We start from the raw sequence: 12,343 nt of genomic DNA on the forward strand, positions 1-12,343 counted from the left end.
TATACTCTATGTTGTACATTACTTACTCCTGACTCCTGGACTATATACTCTATGTTGTACATTACATACTCCTGACCCCTGCACTATATACTCTATGTTGTACATTACATACTCCTGTCCCCTGCACTATATACTCTATGTTGTACATTACATACTCCTGACCCCTGCACTATATACTCTATGTTGTACATTACATACTCCTGACCCCTGCACTATATACTCTATGTTGTACATTACATACTCCTGACCCCTGCACTATATACTCTATGTTGCACACTACATACTCCTGACCCCTGCACTATATACTCTATGTTGTACATTCCATACTTCTGACTTCTGCTCTCCCCCCTCCCCCCACTGCTATATATACACATAATATGGATTCTCTTTTGTTCCCCCCATTTCCTCCCAGCTGGATATTTTATATCGGATGATGTGATTGGAGCACAGACTTTTACATGGTGATAATAATGTGATCACATCCTCCAACTTTGGACCCTTAAACAGAAAGTGATAATGAGGGAGGAGTCAATACCCCAATGATGGTGGTCTTCAGGATCAGTCCAGTCTTCATCTTGGTTGTTCTCCCCCCATCCTCACTCTCTGACCTCTGGTGGGGCTCAGCCCCGCTGTTCTTCATGACTAAATCATGGAGTAAATAAGGAAGTGCAGTACTTCTTGTGTTGGGAAGATGGTGATGAGTGATAGAGGGGGTGGGGACCCTCGTCCTATAATCCCCTCATCACTGTCCCTCCTATAAAAGACAGTTCTGGTTGTTTCCTCACTCTCTGACCAAGGTCCATGAATAAAGAAATGACCTGGTAGGAGATCAGAGGAGCCATTTCCTAGTTCCCTTGAGGGTGGAATTGTAAGCTCCTCAGAGACCAAGCTGCCTGATGTGGGCGGAGTCCTGGTTTGGGGGAACCAATCAGCTCCTGTCTAGTAATCCTCTTTGTCTTTGTATTTTAGTCCATGGCTGGGAGATGAGGAAAACCTCCGAGGATTGTCTCACTTTGTCTCCAGACTGGAAAGTAGAAGATGAGGACATCACACAGTATAGTCCAGGAGAAAACCCGGCTCCCTCCAATGTCCATCCGGCACCACCCAGTGTAGATGGACCATCGGATTCCTCGTATTCTGAGGAACCTCAGACTGTGCGGGACCAGTCCGGCCTTCCAACAGGGAAGAGATTCTCCTGTACTGAGTGCGGAAAGGGTTTCTGTTCTAAATCCAAACTTAACGTGCATAAAAGATCTCACACGGGGGAGAAGCCGTATTCCTGTCCTGAGTGCGGGAAATGTTTCCAATCTAAATACAATCTTAATGTGCATAAAAGATCTCACACAGGGGAGAAGCCATATTCCTGTCCTGAGTGCGGGAAATGTTTCCAATCTAAATATGGTTTTAATGTGCATAGAAGATCTCACACGGGGGAGAAGCCGTATTCCTGTCCTGAGTGCGGGAAATATTTTTCACGGAAGTCTCATCTTTACTCACATCAGAGATCTCACACAGGGGAGAAGCCGTATTCCTGTCCTGACTGTGAGAAATGTTTTTCCCAGAAGTCTAAAGTTTACAGACATCAAAGATCTCACACTGGGGAGAAGCCATATTCTTGTCCTGAGTGCGGAAAATGTTTTTCAGACAAGTTTAGTCTTCACACACATCAGAGATCTCACACGGGGGAGAAGCCGTATTCCTGTCCTGAGTGTGGGAAATGTTTTTTAAAGAAGTCCATTCTTCATAAACATCAGAGATTTCACACGGGGGAGAAGCCGTATTCCTGTCCTGAGTGCGGGAAATGTTTTTCAGATAAGTCCTATCTTTACAGACATCAGAGATGTCACACAGGGGAGAAGCCGTATGCCTGTTCTGAGTGTGGGAAATGTTTTTCAGACAAGTCTACTCTTCACACACATCAGAGATCTCACACAGGGGAGAATCCGTATTCCTGTCCACAGTGCGAGAAATGTTTTTCAGTGAAGTCCCGTCTTCTCACACATCAGAGATCTCACAAAGTGGAGAAGCCGTATTCCTGTCCTGAGTGCGGGAAATGTTTTTCATACAAGTCTAGTCTTCACACACATCAGAGACTGCACACGGGGGAGAAGCCTTATTCCTGTCCTGTGTGCGGGAAATGTTTTTCACAAAAGACCAGTCTTCACACACATCAGAGACTGCACACGGGGGAGAAGCCTTATTCCTGTCCTGAGTGTGGGAAATGTTTTTCACTGAAGTCTGATGTTTACAGACATCAGAAATCTCACACTGGGGAGAAGCCGTATTCCTGTTCTGAGTGTGGGAAATGTTTTTCATACAAGTCTAGTCTTCACACACATCAGAGATCTCACACGGGGGAGAAGCCGTATTCCTGTCCTGTGTGCGGGAAATGTTTTTCAGAAAAGTCCAGTCTTCACACACATCAGAGACTGCACACGGGGGAGAAGCCGTATTCCTGTCCTGAGTGTGGGAAATGTTTTTCATACAAGTCTGGTCTTCACACACATCAGAGACTGCACACGGGGGAGAAGCCGTATTCCTGTCCTGTGTGCGGGAAATGTTTTTCACAAAAGTCCAGTCTTCACACACATCAGAGACTGCACACGGGGGAGAAGCCGTATTCCTGTCCTGAGTGTGGGAAATGTTTTTCATACAAGTGTAGTCTTCACACACATCAGAGATCTCACACGAGGGAGAAGCCGTATTCCTGTCCTGTGTGCGGGAAATGTTTTTCAAAGATGTCCATTCTTCATATACATCAGAGATCTCACACTGGGGAGAAGCCGTATTCCTGTCCTGAGTGCGGGAAATGTTTTTCACAGACGTCCCATCTTTACAGACATCAGAGATCTCACACAGGGGAGAAGCCACTTTCCTGTCCTGAGTGAGGGAAATGTTCCTCACTGAAGTCCTGTCTTCCTGTACATCAGGGGTCCCACACAACCCTGGAGGTGTATTAGTGCCTTGAGTGTGGGAAATGTCTTCTAGATGAATGTTGCTGGACATCCCAGCTCTCATGTGGGGAAGAAGCACACCCTGATATACACCTCAGATATACTCCATGGCTGATCTTCATCATGGAAGAAACAGTCCATAAGGAGATCAGAGGTCCCCAAAGACATGGGTGAAGTGTAGGACCGGGTCAGACATTTTTTGGTGTAATCTTTCACAAATTCTTAGAGGTCTATGTTTATTAAATGAGTGGAATAAATATGAAATGTGTTTGATCAGCCATGAGAGATATTGTCTGTATTTTATTTCATATAGTGGTTTCCTATGACCATCTAGTGCAGGGCTGTCAGACTCTGTCACTGCGGGCACACCAGCAATATGGGGCCCTCAAGGGGCCGGCTGTGTCTGGAAGACGATAGAAATGTCTCTTCTCTTTCTCATATGAAACATTTCCCTCTGCATTCCATTATCACTGGGTTAGTAAGAGGTCAGAACTCGCTCTGAGAGTAGAAGTCTAGGACACATCATGGCAGCAGATATTCCCGGCTACAACTATACAATTTATGGAAAATGTGTTTTGGGAACAAAGTTGTGTTTTTCAATCATCAGAAAAATATTTCCAATTGTGCTGCTGCTGCTGGGAAGAAGCTGGGGAAGGGCTGGGAAGCAGAAAGTGCAGGGTCTGGAAGAGGACTGGAATCAGCTGCCAGAGTCTGGATGCTGAGGTCAGGGGAGACAGAGATGGGGGTGTGCTGTGGCTGGAAACAGAAGCACAGGATCTGGTGGAGGAGTGCTGTCCTCCTCTCTGCTACTGACTGCTGGGATGAGGAGTAGCAGAGATGGGCCTCCTCAGCTGCACAGAGAAGCACAGGATCTGGTGGAGGAGTTCTGTCCTCCTCTCTGCCGCCGACTGCTGGGATGAGGAGTAGCAGAGATGAGCTTCTCCACAGCTGCACAAAGAAGAGCAGGATCTGGTGGAGGAGTTCTGTCCTCCTCTCTGCTGCCAATTGCTGGGATGAGGAGTAGCAGAGATGAGCCTCTCCACAGCTGCACAAAGAAGTGCAGGATCTGGTGGAGGAGTTCTGTCCTCCTCTCTGCTGCCAACTGCTGGGACGAGGAGTAGCAGAGATGAGCCTCTCCACAGCTGCACAAAGAAGTGCAGGATCTGGTGGAGGAGTTCTGTCCTCTCTGCTGCCAACTGCTGGGACGGGGAGTAGCAGAGATGAGCCTCTCCACAGCTGCACAAAGAAGTGCAGGATCTGGTGGAGGAGTTCTGTCCTCTCTGCTGCTGACTGCTAAGACAAGGTGCTTGAGAGCCTGAATATCCGAGATTTTCCTTTCTGGGCCTATCTGCAGATAAGACACTTTCTGCTCTCACACAAACCGTTTCTTGACTGGACTCGTCCCCTCACTCCTTCTGAATCTCTATGCTCTAAAGCTGAACCACACAAACATTTGATTTCGGAGATTTACCCCCTCCTCGTTGAGAGCAGGGCTTACGACTCCTTACCCTCCTGCCGTGCATGGAACAGAGACCTGGAAGACAGTCGGACTCCAACTGGGACCAAATATTCATGCATGCCCATAAGTGCTCCCTAATGTCTTGACTCAGGAAAACGGCTACAAATTGGCTTTGAGATGGTACCGAACCCCGTTGAGAATCTCTCATTTCAACCCAGCTTTCCCCAATAGCTGTTGGAGATGTGGAACATCAGATGGGTCCTTTCTCCACATTTGGTGGTCCTGTCCGAGTATCCAACCATTCTGGCAGGAGGTCCACAGGCTTGTAGTGTCTGTAACCACCTTGCCCCTAGCTCTGTCTCCTGCCCAGTTTCTTCTCCATCATTCCCCCCTTCCCAGGGGACAAGACTTCAAATCCCTAGCCATGCATATGGTCAACGCAGCCAGACTCTGTCTTCCAGCTCTTTGGGGCTCCACTCGCCCTCCCTCCATACGTGACTGGCTGACCCGGGTGAGTAAAATTGTGGAAATGGAGGAACTGATTGCAACTGCACTTGACTCCTCCACTAAATTGTCCCACATCTGGGCCTGCTGGACTCATTTTACAAAAACCTCTTCATACCAGTCCCTCATGGACCGACCCACCTGATTTATCCATTTCAATACCGGGCAATTTTACACCCTCCTGCCCCCAGGCCATTTTTCAGGTTTCAGCGCTCTCACACTTTGAATGACAATTGCGCGGTCATACAACATTGTACCCAAACTTAAATTTTATTGTTTTCTTCACACAACTAGAGCTTTCTTTTGGTGGTATTTAATCACCGCTGGGGTTTTTATTTTTTGCTAAATTAACAAAAAAAGACCAAACATTTTGAAAAAAAAACACGTTTTTCTTTGCTTCTGTTATAAACATTTACAAATAAATAATTGTTCTTCATAAATTTAGGCCAAGATGTATTCTGCTACATGTCTTTGGTGAAAATAACCCAAATTAGGATGTATTATTTAGTTTGTAGGAAAGTTATAGAGTTCACAAACTATGGTATAGATCTGAATATTGATCAATCCTGAAGTACTGACAGCCAATCTAATTTCTTGAGGTCCAAGAATGTCAGAATAGTACAGATATCCCCAAATGACCCCTTTTTGCAGAGTAGACAGTCCGACATACTTCATAAGAGGAATGGCGAGTTGTATTTTTTTTTCATAATTTTTCGTAAAAATTAAAAAAATTATTTTCACTATTTTTTTTTTACTTACTGTCACCAGTGCAGTACAGCATCATCATATAACATATTTTTTTTATTATTTTTAAATTTTTATTATTTTTTTATTTTTTTTTCATATTTCCTATAAGCAAGCATTTACCTCAATGAAATCGATTCATTCAGGTTTTTTTTTCTTTTGTGCTTAGCAGTGATTTGGTCACAGCTAATCACATGACATGTGCATGTGACCTGCTGTGACCATTCACAGCTAGGCACTAGTATACAATGGATGGCATGAATGAAGCCATCCATTGTATACAACTGTCATGTGACCTGCTGTGATTGGTCACAGCAGGTCACATGGTACCAGCAACGGGGGCCGGTACTCAGATCTGTCATCGGCCATGTCCGAGGTAAATGGCCGGTGACAGATCGCTCCGCGGCTCTGCAGGAGCGCAAACTGCGCATGTGCGGGAGCACGCCAAATGGCGTGCACCTGGAATGCCGAAGCGCTTTTGCAGCTGCCAAACGGCCATTGGCCGGGCGGCAAATGGGTAACCTAGCTCTCCGGTGGGTGCTGCTCCATTACACTAGACCATATGGTAGGCAACGTCCTCCCCTTCAGGGTTTTACCCCCATCCATCTGCTCTGGTTGATAGACTAATGCTTAAATCCACCCACGTAAGACCCTTGGTATTGAGGATAATACAAATTCCGCTCATTCTCCCCCCCCTTTTTTTTTTTCTTTCTCTCCCCCCTCTTTTCTTTCTCTCCCCCCTCTTTTTCTCTCTTCTTTCCTCCTTGTCACATGCCCATTAGTTACTGGTTACCTCTTTAGAGAACGTTAGGCATGTGAATATCATACTCTCTTTACATCAGCGACCTTCACGATGATTTCCACTAGCCTGCAGGCACTTTCATTCCCGTATGACTCTCGCCTCGTCTCCAACATTTGTGCCGCATCTTCCCTCCCTTTGTAGCTCCGCAGTGAGAATTGCACACATAGGAGGTTCGATGCGACAGCATTCCCATCCATATTACTATAATGCCTGAGTATTACAAACTTGTCCCCGTCGTTGATCGGTTCATTATTGTTCCATGTTTTTTCTTTGCAAGAGTCTTCCTACTTTTTCATGGTATGCATCGCCAAATGTCATATCTGAGCATCATTTGCAGTATGGCCGGGGGACGTAAGGAGTGTGGCGGTTCCTGTACCTGTGTCCATGTTGGACGGCACAGCCATGCTTCCAGAGTATTCATGGAGAGTCTCCGAGTGCTGTAAGCAGCTGGCAGTGTTCTTCCCCACAGACACCCCCAGACATGCATACTGGAAGGAGGTTCATATTCCTCTATATAGATATTTATAACTCTAGATGGGTCACCGGCGGGAGGAAGGAGGTCCCGATTCCTCTATATAGATCTTTATATCACTAGAGGGGTCACCGGCAGGAGGAAGGAGGTCCTGATTCCTCTATATAGATCTTTATATCACTAGAGGGGTCACCGGCAGGAGGAAGGAGGTCTTGATTCCTCTATATAGATCTTTATATCACTAGAGGGGTCACCGGCAGGAGGAAGGAGGTCCCGATTCCTCTATATAGATCTTTATATCACTAGAGGGGTCACCGGCAGGAGGAAGGAGGTCCCGATTCCTCTATATAGATCTTTATATCACTAGAGGGGTCACCGACATGAGGAAGGAGGTCTTGATTCCTCTATATAGATCTTTATATCACTAGAGGGGTCACCGGCGGGAGGAAGGAGGTCCCGATTCCTCTATATAGATCTTTATATCACTAGAGGGGTCACCGGCGGGAGGAAGGAGGTCCCGATTCATCTATATAGATCTTTATATCACTAGAGGGGTCACCGGCAGGAGGAAGGAGGTCCCGATTCATCTATATAGATCTTTATATCACTAGAGGGGTCACCGGCAGGAGGAAGGAGGTCCTCATTATTCTATATAGATCTTTATATCACTAGAGGGGTCACCGGCAGGAGGAAGGAGGTCCCGATTCCTCTATATAGATCTTTATATCACTAGAGGGGTCACCGGCAGGAGGAAGGAGGTCCCGATTCCTCTATATAGATCTTTATATCACTAGAGGGGTCACCGGCAGGAGGAAGGAGGTCCTGATTTCTCTATATAGATCTTTATATCACTAGAGGGATCACCGGCAGGAGGAAGGAGGTCCCGATTCCTCTATATAGACCTTTACATCACTAGAGGGGTCACCGGCGGGAGGAAGGAGGTCCCATTTCCTCTATATAGATCTTTATATCACTAGAGGGGTCACCGGCGGGAGGAAGGAGGTCCTGATCCCTCCATATAGAGCTTTATATCACTAGAGGGGTCACCAGCAGGAGGAAGGAGGTCTCGATTCCTCTATATAGATCTTTATATCACTAGAAAGGTCACCGGCAGGAGGAAAGAGGTCCCGATTCCTCCATATAGATCTATATATCACTAGAGGGGTCACCAGCAAGAGGAAGGAGGTCTTGATTCCTCTATATAGATCTTTATATCACTAGAAAGGTCACCGGCAGGAGGAAGGAGGTCCCGATTCCTCTATATAGATCTTTATATCACTAGAGGGGTCACCAGCAGGATGAAGGAGGTCCCAATTCCTCTATATAGATCTTTATATTACTAGAAGGGTCACCAGCAGGAGGAAGGAGGTCCCGATTCCTCTATATAGATCTTTATATCACTAGAGGGGTCACCGGCGGGAGGAAGGAGGTCCTGATTCCTCTATATAGACCTTTACATCACTAGAGGGGTCACCGGCGGGAGGAAGGAGGTCTGGATTCCTCTATATAGATCTTTATATCACTAGAGGGGTCACCGGCAGGAGGAAGGAGGTCCCGATTCCTCTATATAGACCTTTACATCACTAGAGGGGTCACCGGCGGGAGGAAGGAGGTCCCATTTCCTCTATATAGATCTTTATATCACTAGAGGGGTCACCGGCAGGAGGAAGGAGGTCTCGATTCCTCTATATAGACCTTTACATCACTAGAGGGGTCACCGGCAGGAGGAAGGAGGTCCCGATTCCTCTATATAGACCTTTACATCACTAGAGGGGTCACCGGCGGGAGGAAGGAGGTCCCATTTCCTCTATATAGACCTTTACATCACTAGAGGGGTCACCGGCAGGAGGAAGGAGGTCCCGATTCCTCTATATAGATCTTTATATCACTAGAGGGGTCACCGGCAGGAGGAAGGAGGTCCCGATTCCTCTATATAGATCTTTATATCACTAGAGGGGTCACCAGCAGGAGGAAGGAGGTCCCGATTCCTCTATATAGATCTTTATATCACTAGAGGGGTCACCGGCGGGAGGAAGGAGGTCCCGATTCCCCTATATAGATCTTCATATCACTAGAGGGGTCACCAGCAACCTCATTTAGAATACTGTGTACAGTTCTGTAGACCTCGCTTACATAAAGATATTGATGAGATAAAATGAGTCCAAAGATGGGGAACAAAAATGGTGAAAGGTCTGGGGGGGATAAAACATATCAGGATAGACATCAGGAACGTAACATGTCCAGTCTGGAGGAGAGAAGGGAAAGGGGAGACATGACTGAAACCTTTAAATACATGAAGGGGATGAATAAGGTTCAGGAGGGCAGGATTTTCTTGTTCAAACATTTTATTGGTATCAAAACATAGGGGTAAAGACATTAACCGTAGACGTTAGATAGTATATTAACAACAGGACATAGAAGGAATATATGCACAGTATTAATGTCTTTAAATAGAGAGGGAGAGAAAGATTCAAGGAAACAATGTAGCATAGCCTATATTGCTAAGTATATGGAAAAAAATATTAGCAATAGGTAATAACATGCCAAAGAGAGTTTGTTCAGTGAGGATAGACTCTCCAGAGCTACATGGGGGATTAGGGGTAGACAGGGGACGACCAAGGAAGAGAGGGGGAGGGAGGAAGAAGGGTGGTGAAAATGGCTCCATGATTGGTGGGGAAGGATGGAATTAGTTTGATTGCCCGGTTAGAAGTGGTACCAGGAAAGTGCAGAAAATATGTAGTTTGCATATCAGGGAAGAAGGAGGGATTCATCAAAATTTTGTGGGAGGAAACACTCTACCCAGGGATTCCAGACATGCAGGAACTTAGGGATTGTATCGAGAATTGTGACTTCAACCTTTGCATGTACCATGGCTTGCGTTACTCTGATTTTTACAGCAGCAATGCTTAGAGTGGAGGTTTTCCAGGATTTTGCTATGACCTGTTTGGCTGCTGTGGTTACTTGCAGGACGAGTTTGAATTGTGATGAAGTTACGCCAGGAGGGTGTAGATTGAGGAGAGCTGTTGTCGGATTAAGTTGAAGCTAGTTTGCACAAAGTTTGGATATCATAGTGAAAACATCGGTCCAGAAGATTTGGGCTATCAGGCAGTTCCACCAGATATGATAATGTGTACCCGGATCTGCACAGCCTCTAAAGCAGTTGGGGGAGTAGTCAGGGATGTATTTTGCGATTCTCGCTGGGACCAAGTACCAACGAGTCAGAACTTTATAGTTGGTTTCCAAGGCTACAACATTCTGTATAGATGATTTTGTGTTGGCCCAAATATGGTCCCAATCAGATGGATCTAATTGCCTGTTCAGGTCTGTTTCCCATCTGAGGGTTTATGAAGGGGGGGTGCGGAGACCGAATTTGTGATGAGGGAGTATAGGCTGGAAATGAGGCTGCGCCTGTGGGGATCTTTATAACAAGCCCGTTCAAAAGGAGACATGGTATTAGTTTGATTGGGTATTTTAGTGTAGGGGCCATAAAAGTGTTGTAGTTGCAAATATCTGAATATTTCAGAAGGTGGGAGGCTATATTCCTCTTGTAAGGAAGCAAAGGATTTGAATTTGTTCCTCTGTAGGAAATGATGTGTGCGGAGTAGGTTAGCAGAGGTCCATAGGTATTGGGAGAACTCTGAATAGATATAAAATTTTTGGAAGTATTGACATCTTTACAACTGCTATTCTGCCTAGCCAAGCGAGTGGTAAGGAGGACCATTTAGTCATTAGAGCAGTAAGGTGAGTTAGCATAGGCGTATAGTTATCTGCATACAGGTCTGATATATTGGGGGTCAGTTTGATTCCCAGGAAAGGAATATGATTCTGCAACCAAGGAAATGGGAGAATCTGTTTCAAGTGGGCCAGTTCTGAGGGGGAAGGGAAATATTAAGAGCCATGGATTTGCAGGGATTTATTATTAGGCCAAAGAGTGATCCAAACCTCTCGAGAAGCCGGAGGAGGGAAGGAGAGGAAGTCAAGGGAGAAGTGAGAAATTGTAGAACGTCATCTGCAAATAGGCATAGCTTGTGGTGAGAGCCCCCTATCTCAAGCCCTCGGACATCCGGGTTAGCTCCAATTAGGAGGGCAAGCGGTTCTATAGCCAAAGCAAAGAGTAAGAGGGAAAGAAGGCAGCCCTGCCTTGTGCCACGGGAATTTGGAAGATGAGCTGACCTATGTCCTAGGTATCTAATTCTGGCCGAAGGCTCTCGATATAGAGAGAAAATCCAGGTTAAAAAGTGTGGGCCAAAGCCCCAGCGGCTCAGAATGTAGCGTAGATATGGCCAAGAAACCGTATCAAATGCCTTCCTGATGTCCAAGGACAGGAAACAGGTAGGAATGTTGCAGATTTGGCAATGTTTGCCAAGAGAGTTGCGCGTCTGACATTATCTCCGGCCTGTCGAGTTGGAATGAATCCCACCTGGTCATTATGGATTAAAGTACCTATACATATATTGAGGCGTGTGGAAAGAATTTTGGCTAGTATTTAATATCAATGTTGAGGAGGGAGATTGGCCTATAGTTGGACCATTGCGTGTCATCCGAGTTTTTGGCTTTGGGATCATTGAGATGTTAGCTTGCGCTGTTTCTAGGTTAAAGGTATGGTCCGATAAAATGGCATTAAAAGCATTGGTGAGGATGGGCGTTAGAAGATGGGCAAATTTTTTGTGATAAGTAGCGGAAAAACCATCCGGTCCTGGGCGTTTGTGAAGCTTTACATTTTTAACTGCGTTTAAGGTTTCGGTTGGGGTGATGGGTTGTTCTAATGCTGCGAATTGGTGTTCGGAAAGTGTCAGGAAGGAGATGGGAGCCAGAAGGGCGTCAGCCTGGGTGGGATCAAAAGGTGGGGAGGGAGAGCAAAGTTGTGAAAGATGTTTGTGAAAGGTTTGTAAGATGTGTTCTGGATTGCTAGTGAGGTTGCCAGAAGAGGTGCGTATTCGGATAGGCCTAGTAATCTGATCAAGCCTACGAAGCGAGAGTGCTAGAAAGGTATTAGGTTTATTTGCTTTTGTATAGTATTTGTGTCGGGATCTGCAAAGTGAGAGCTCCGCCTGATCTGTGAGAAATAGATCAAGAGCCAATCGCGCTCTCTCCAGAGCTTCACGGTTGGCTGGTGTAGGGGTCGCTTGGAAGGCTTGATGGGATTGGTTGTAGGTTCTTTCAAAGGAGAGACGTTGTTGCCTTTTTGCTTTGTGTAAAAGGGACGCTTTACTAATGCAGAATCCCCGTATGACCGGTTTATGTGCTTCCCAGAGGAGAAGAGGAGATATATCAGGTGTTTGGTTTAGTGATAAGTAATGTTTGAGAACAGCTTCAATTTCTGAGCAGTGAGTTGGATTTGCTAGTAAATTGTCATTAATGATCCATGAGGGGTCAGAAGGGGATGGGACTAGGGAGGCCATGGAGGT

The 12,343-nt window shown here is 46.0% G+C and overlaps 1 protein-coding gene across 1 annotated transcript; it reads left to right on the forward strand.

Annotated features, from left to right (window-relative positions):
- The first annotated feature begins 928 nt into the window (after window positions 1-928).
- On the forward strand, window positions 929-3,232 carry LOC149443084 (uncharacterized). The gene has a single exon (XM_089655916.1). It carries the CDS (start codon window positions 984-986, stop codon window positions 2,886-2,888), a length of 1,905 nt encoding a protein of 634 aa, XP_089512042.1. The 5' UTR covers window positions 929-983; the 3' UTR covers window positions 2,889-3,232.
- The last annotated feature ends 9,111 nt before the right edge of the window (window positions 3,233-12,343 follow it).

Source organism: Staurois parvus, unplaced genomic scaffold (assembly GCF_062004578.1).
Source record: "Staurois parvus isolate SC_StPar_1 unplaced genomic scaffold, SC_StPar_1.0 ptg000877l, whole genome shotgun sequence".
Lineage (NCBI taxonomy): Eukaryota > Metazoa > Chordata > Amphibia > Anura > Ranidae > Staurois > Staurois parvus.

Bases quoted from the DNA above. Each gene is read 5' to 3' on its own strand.
- LOC149443084 (XM_089655916.1), top strand. From the start codon at position 984: ATGAGGAAAACCTCCGAGGATTGTCTCACTTTGTCTCCAGACTGGAAA.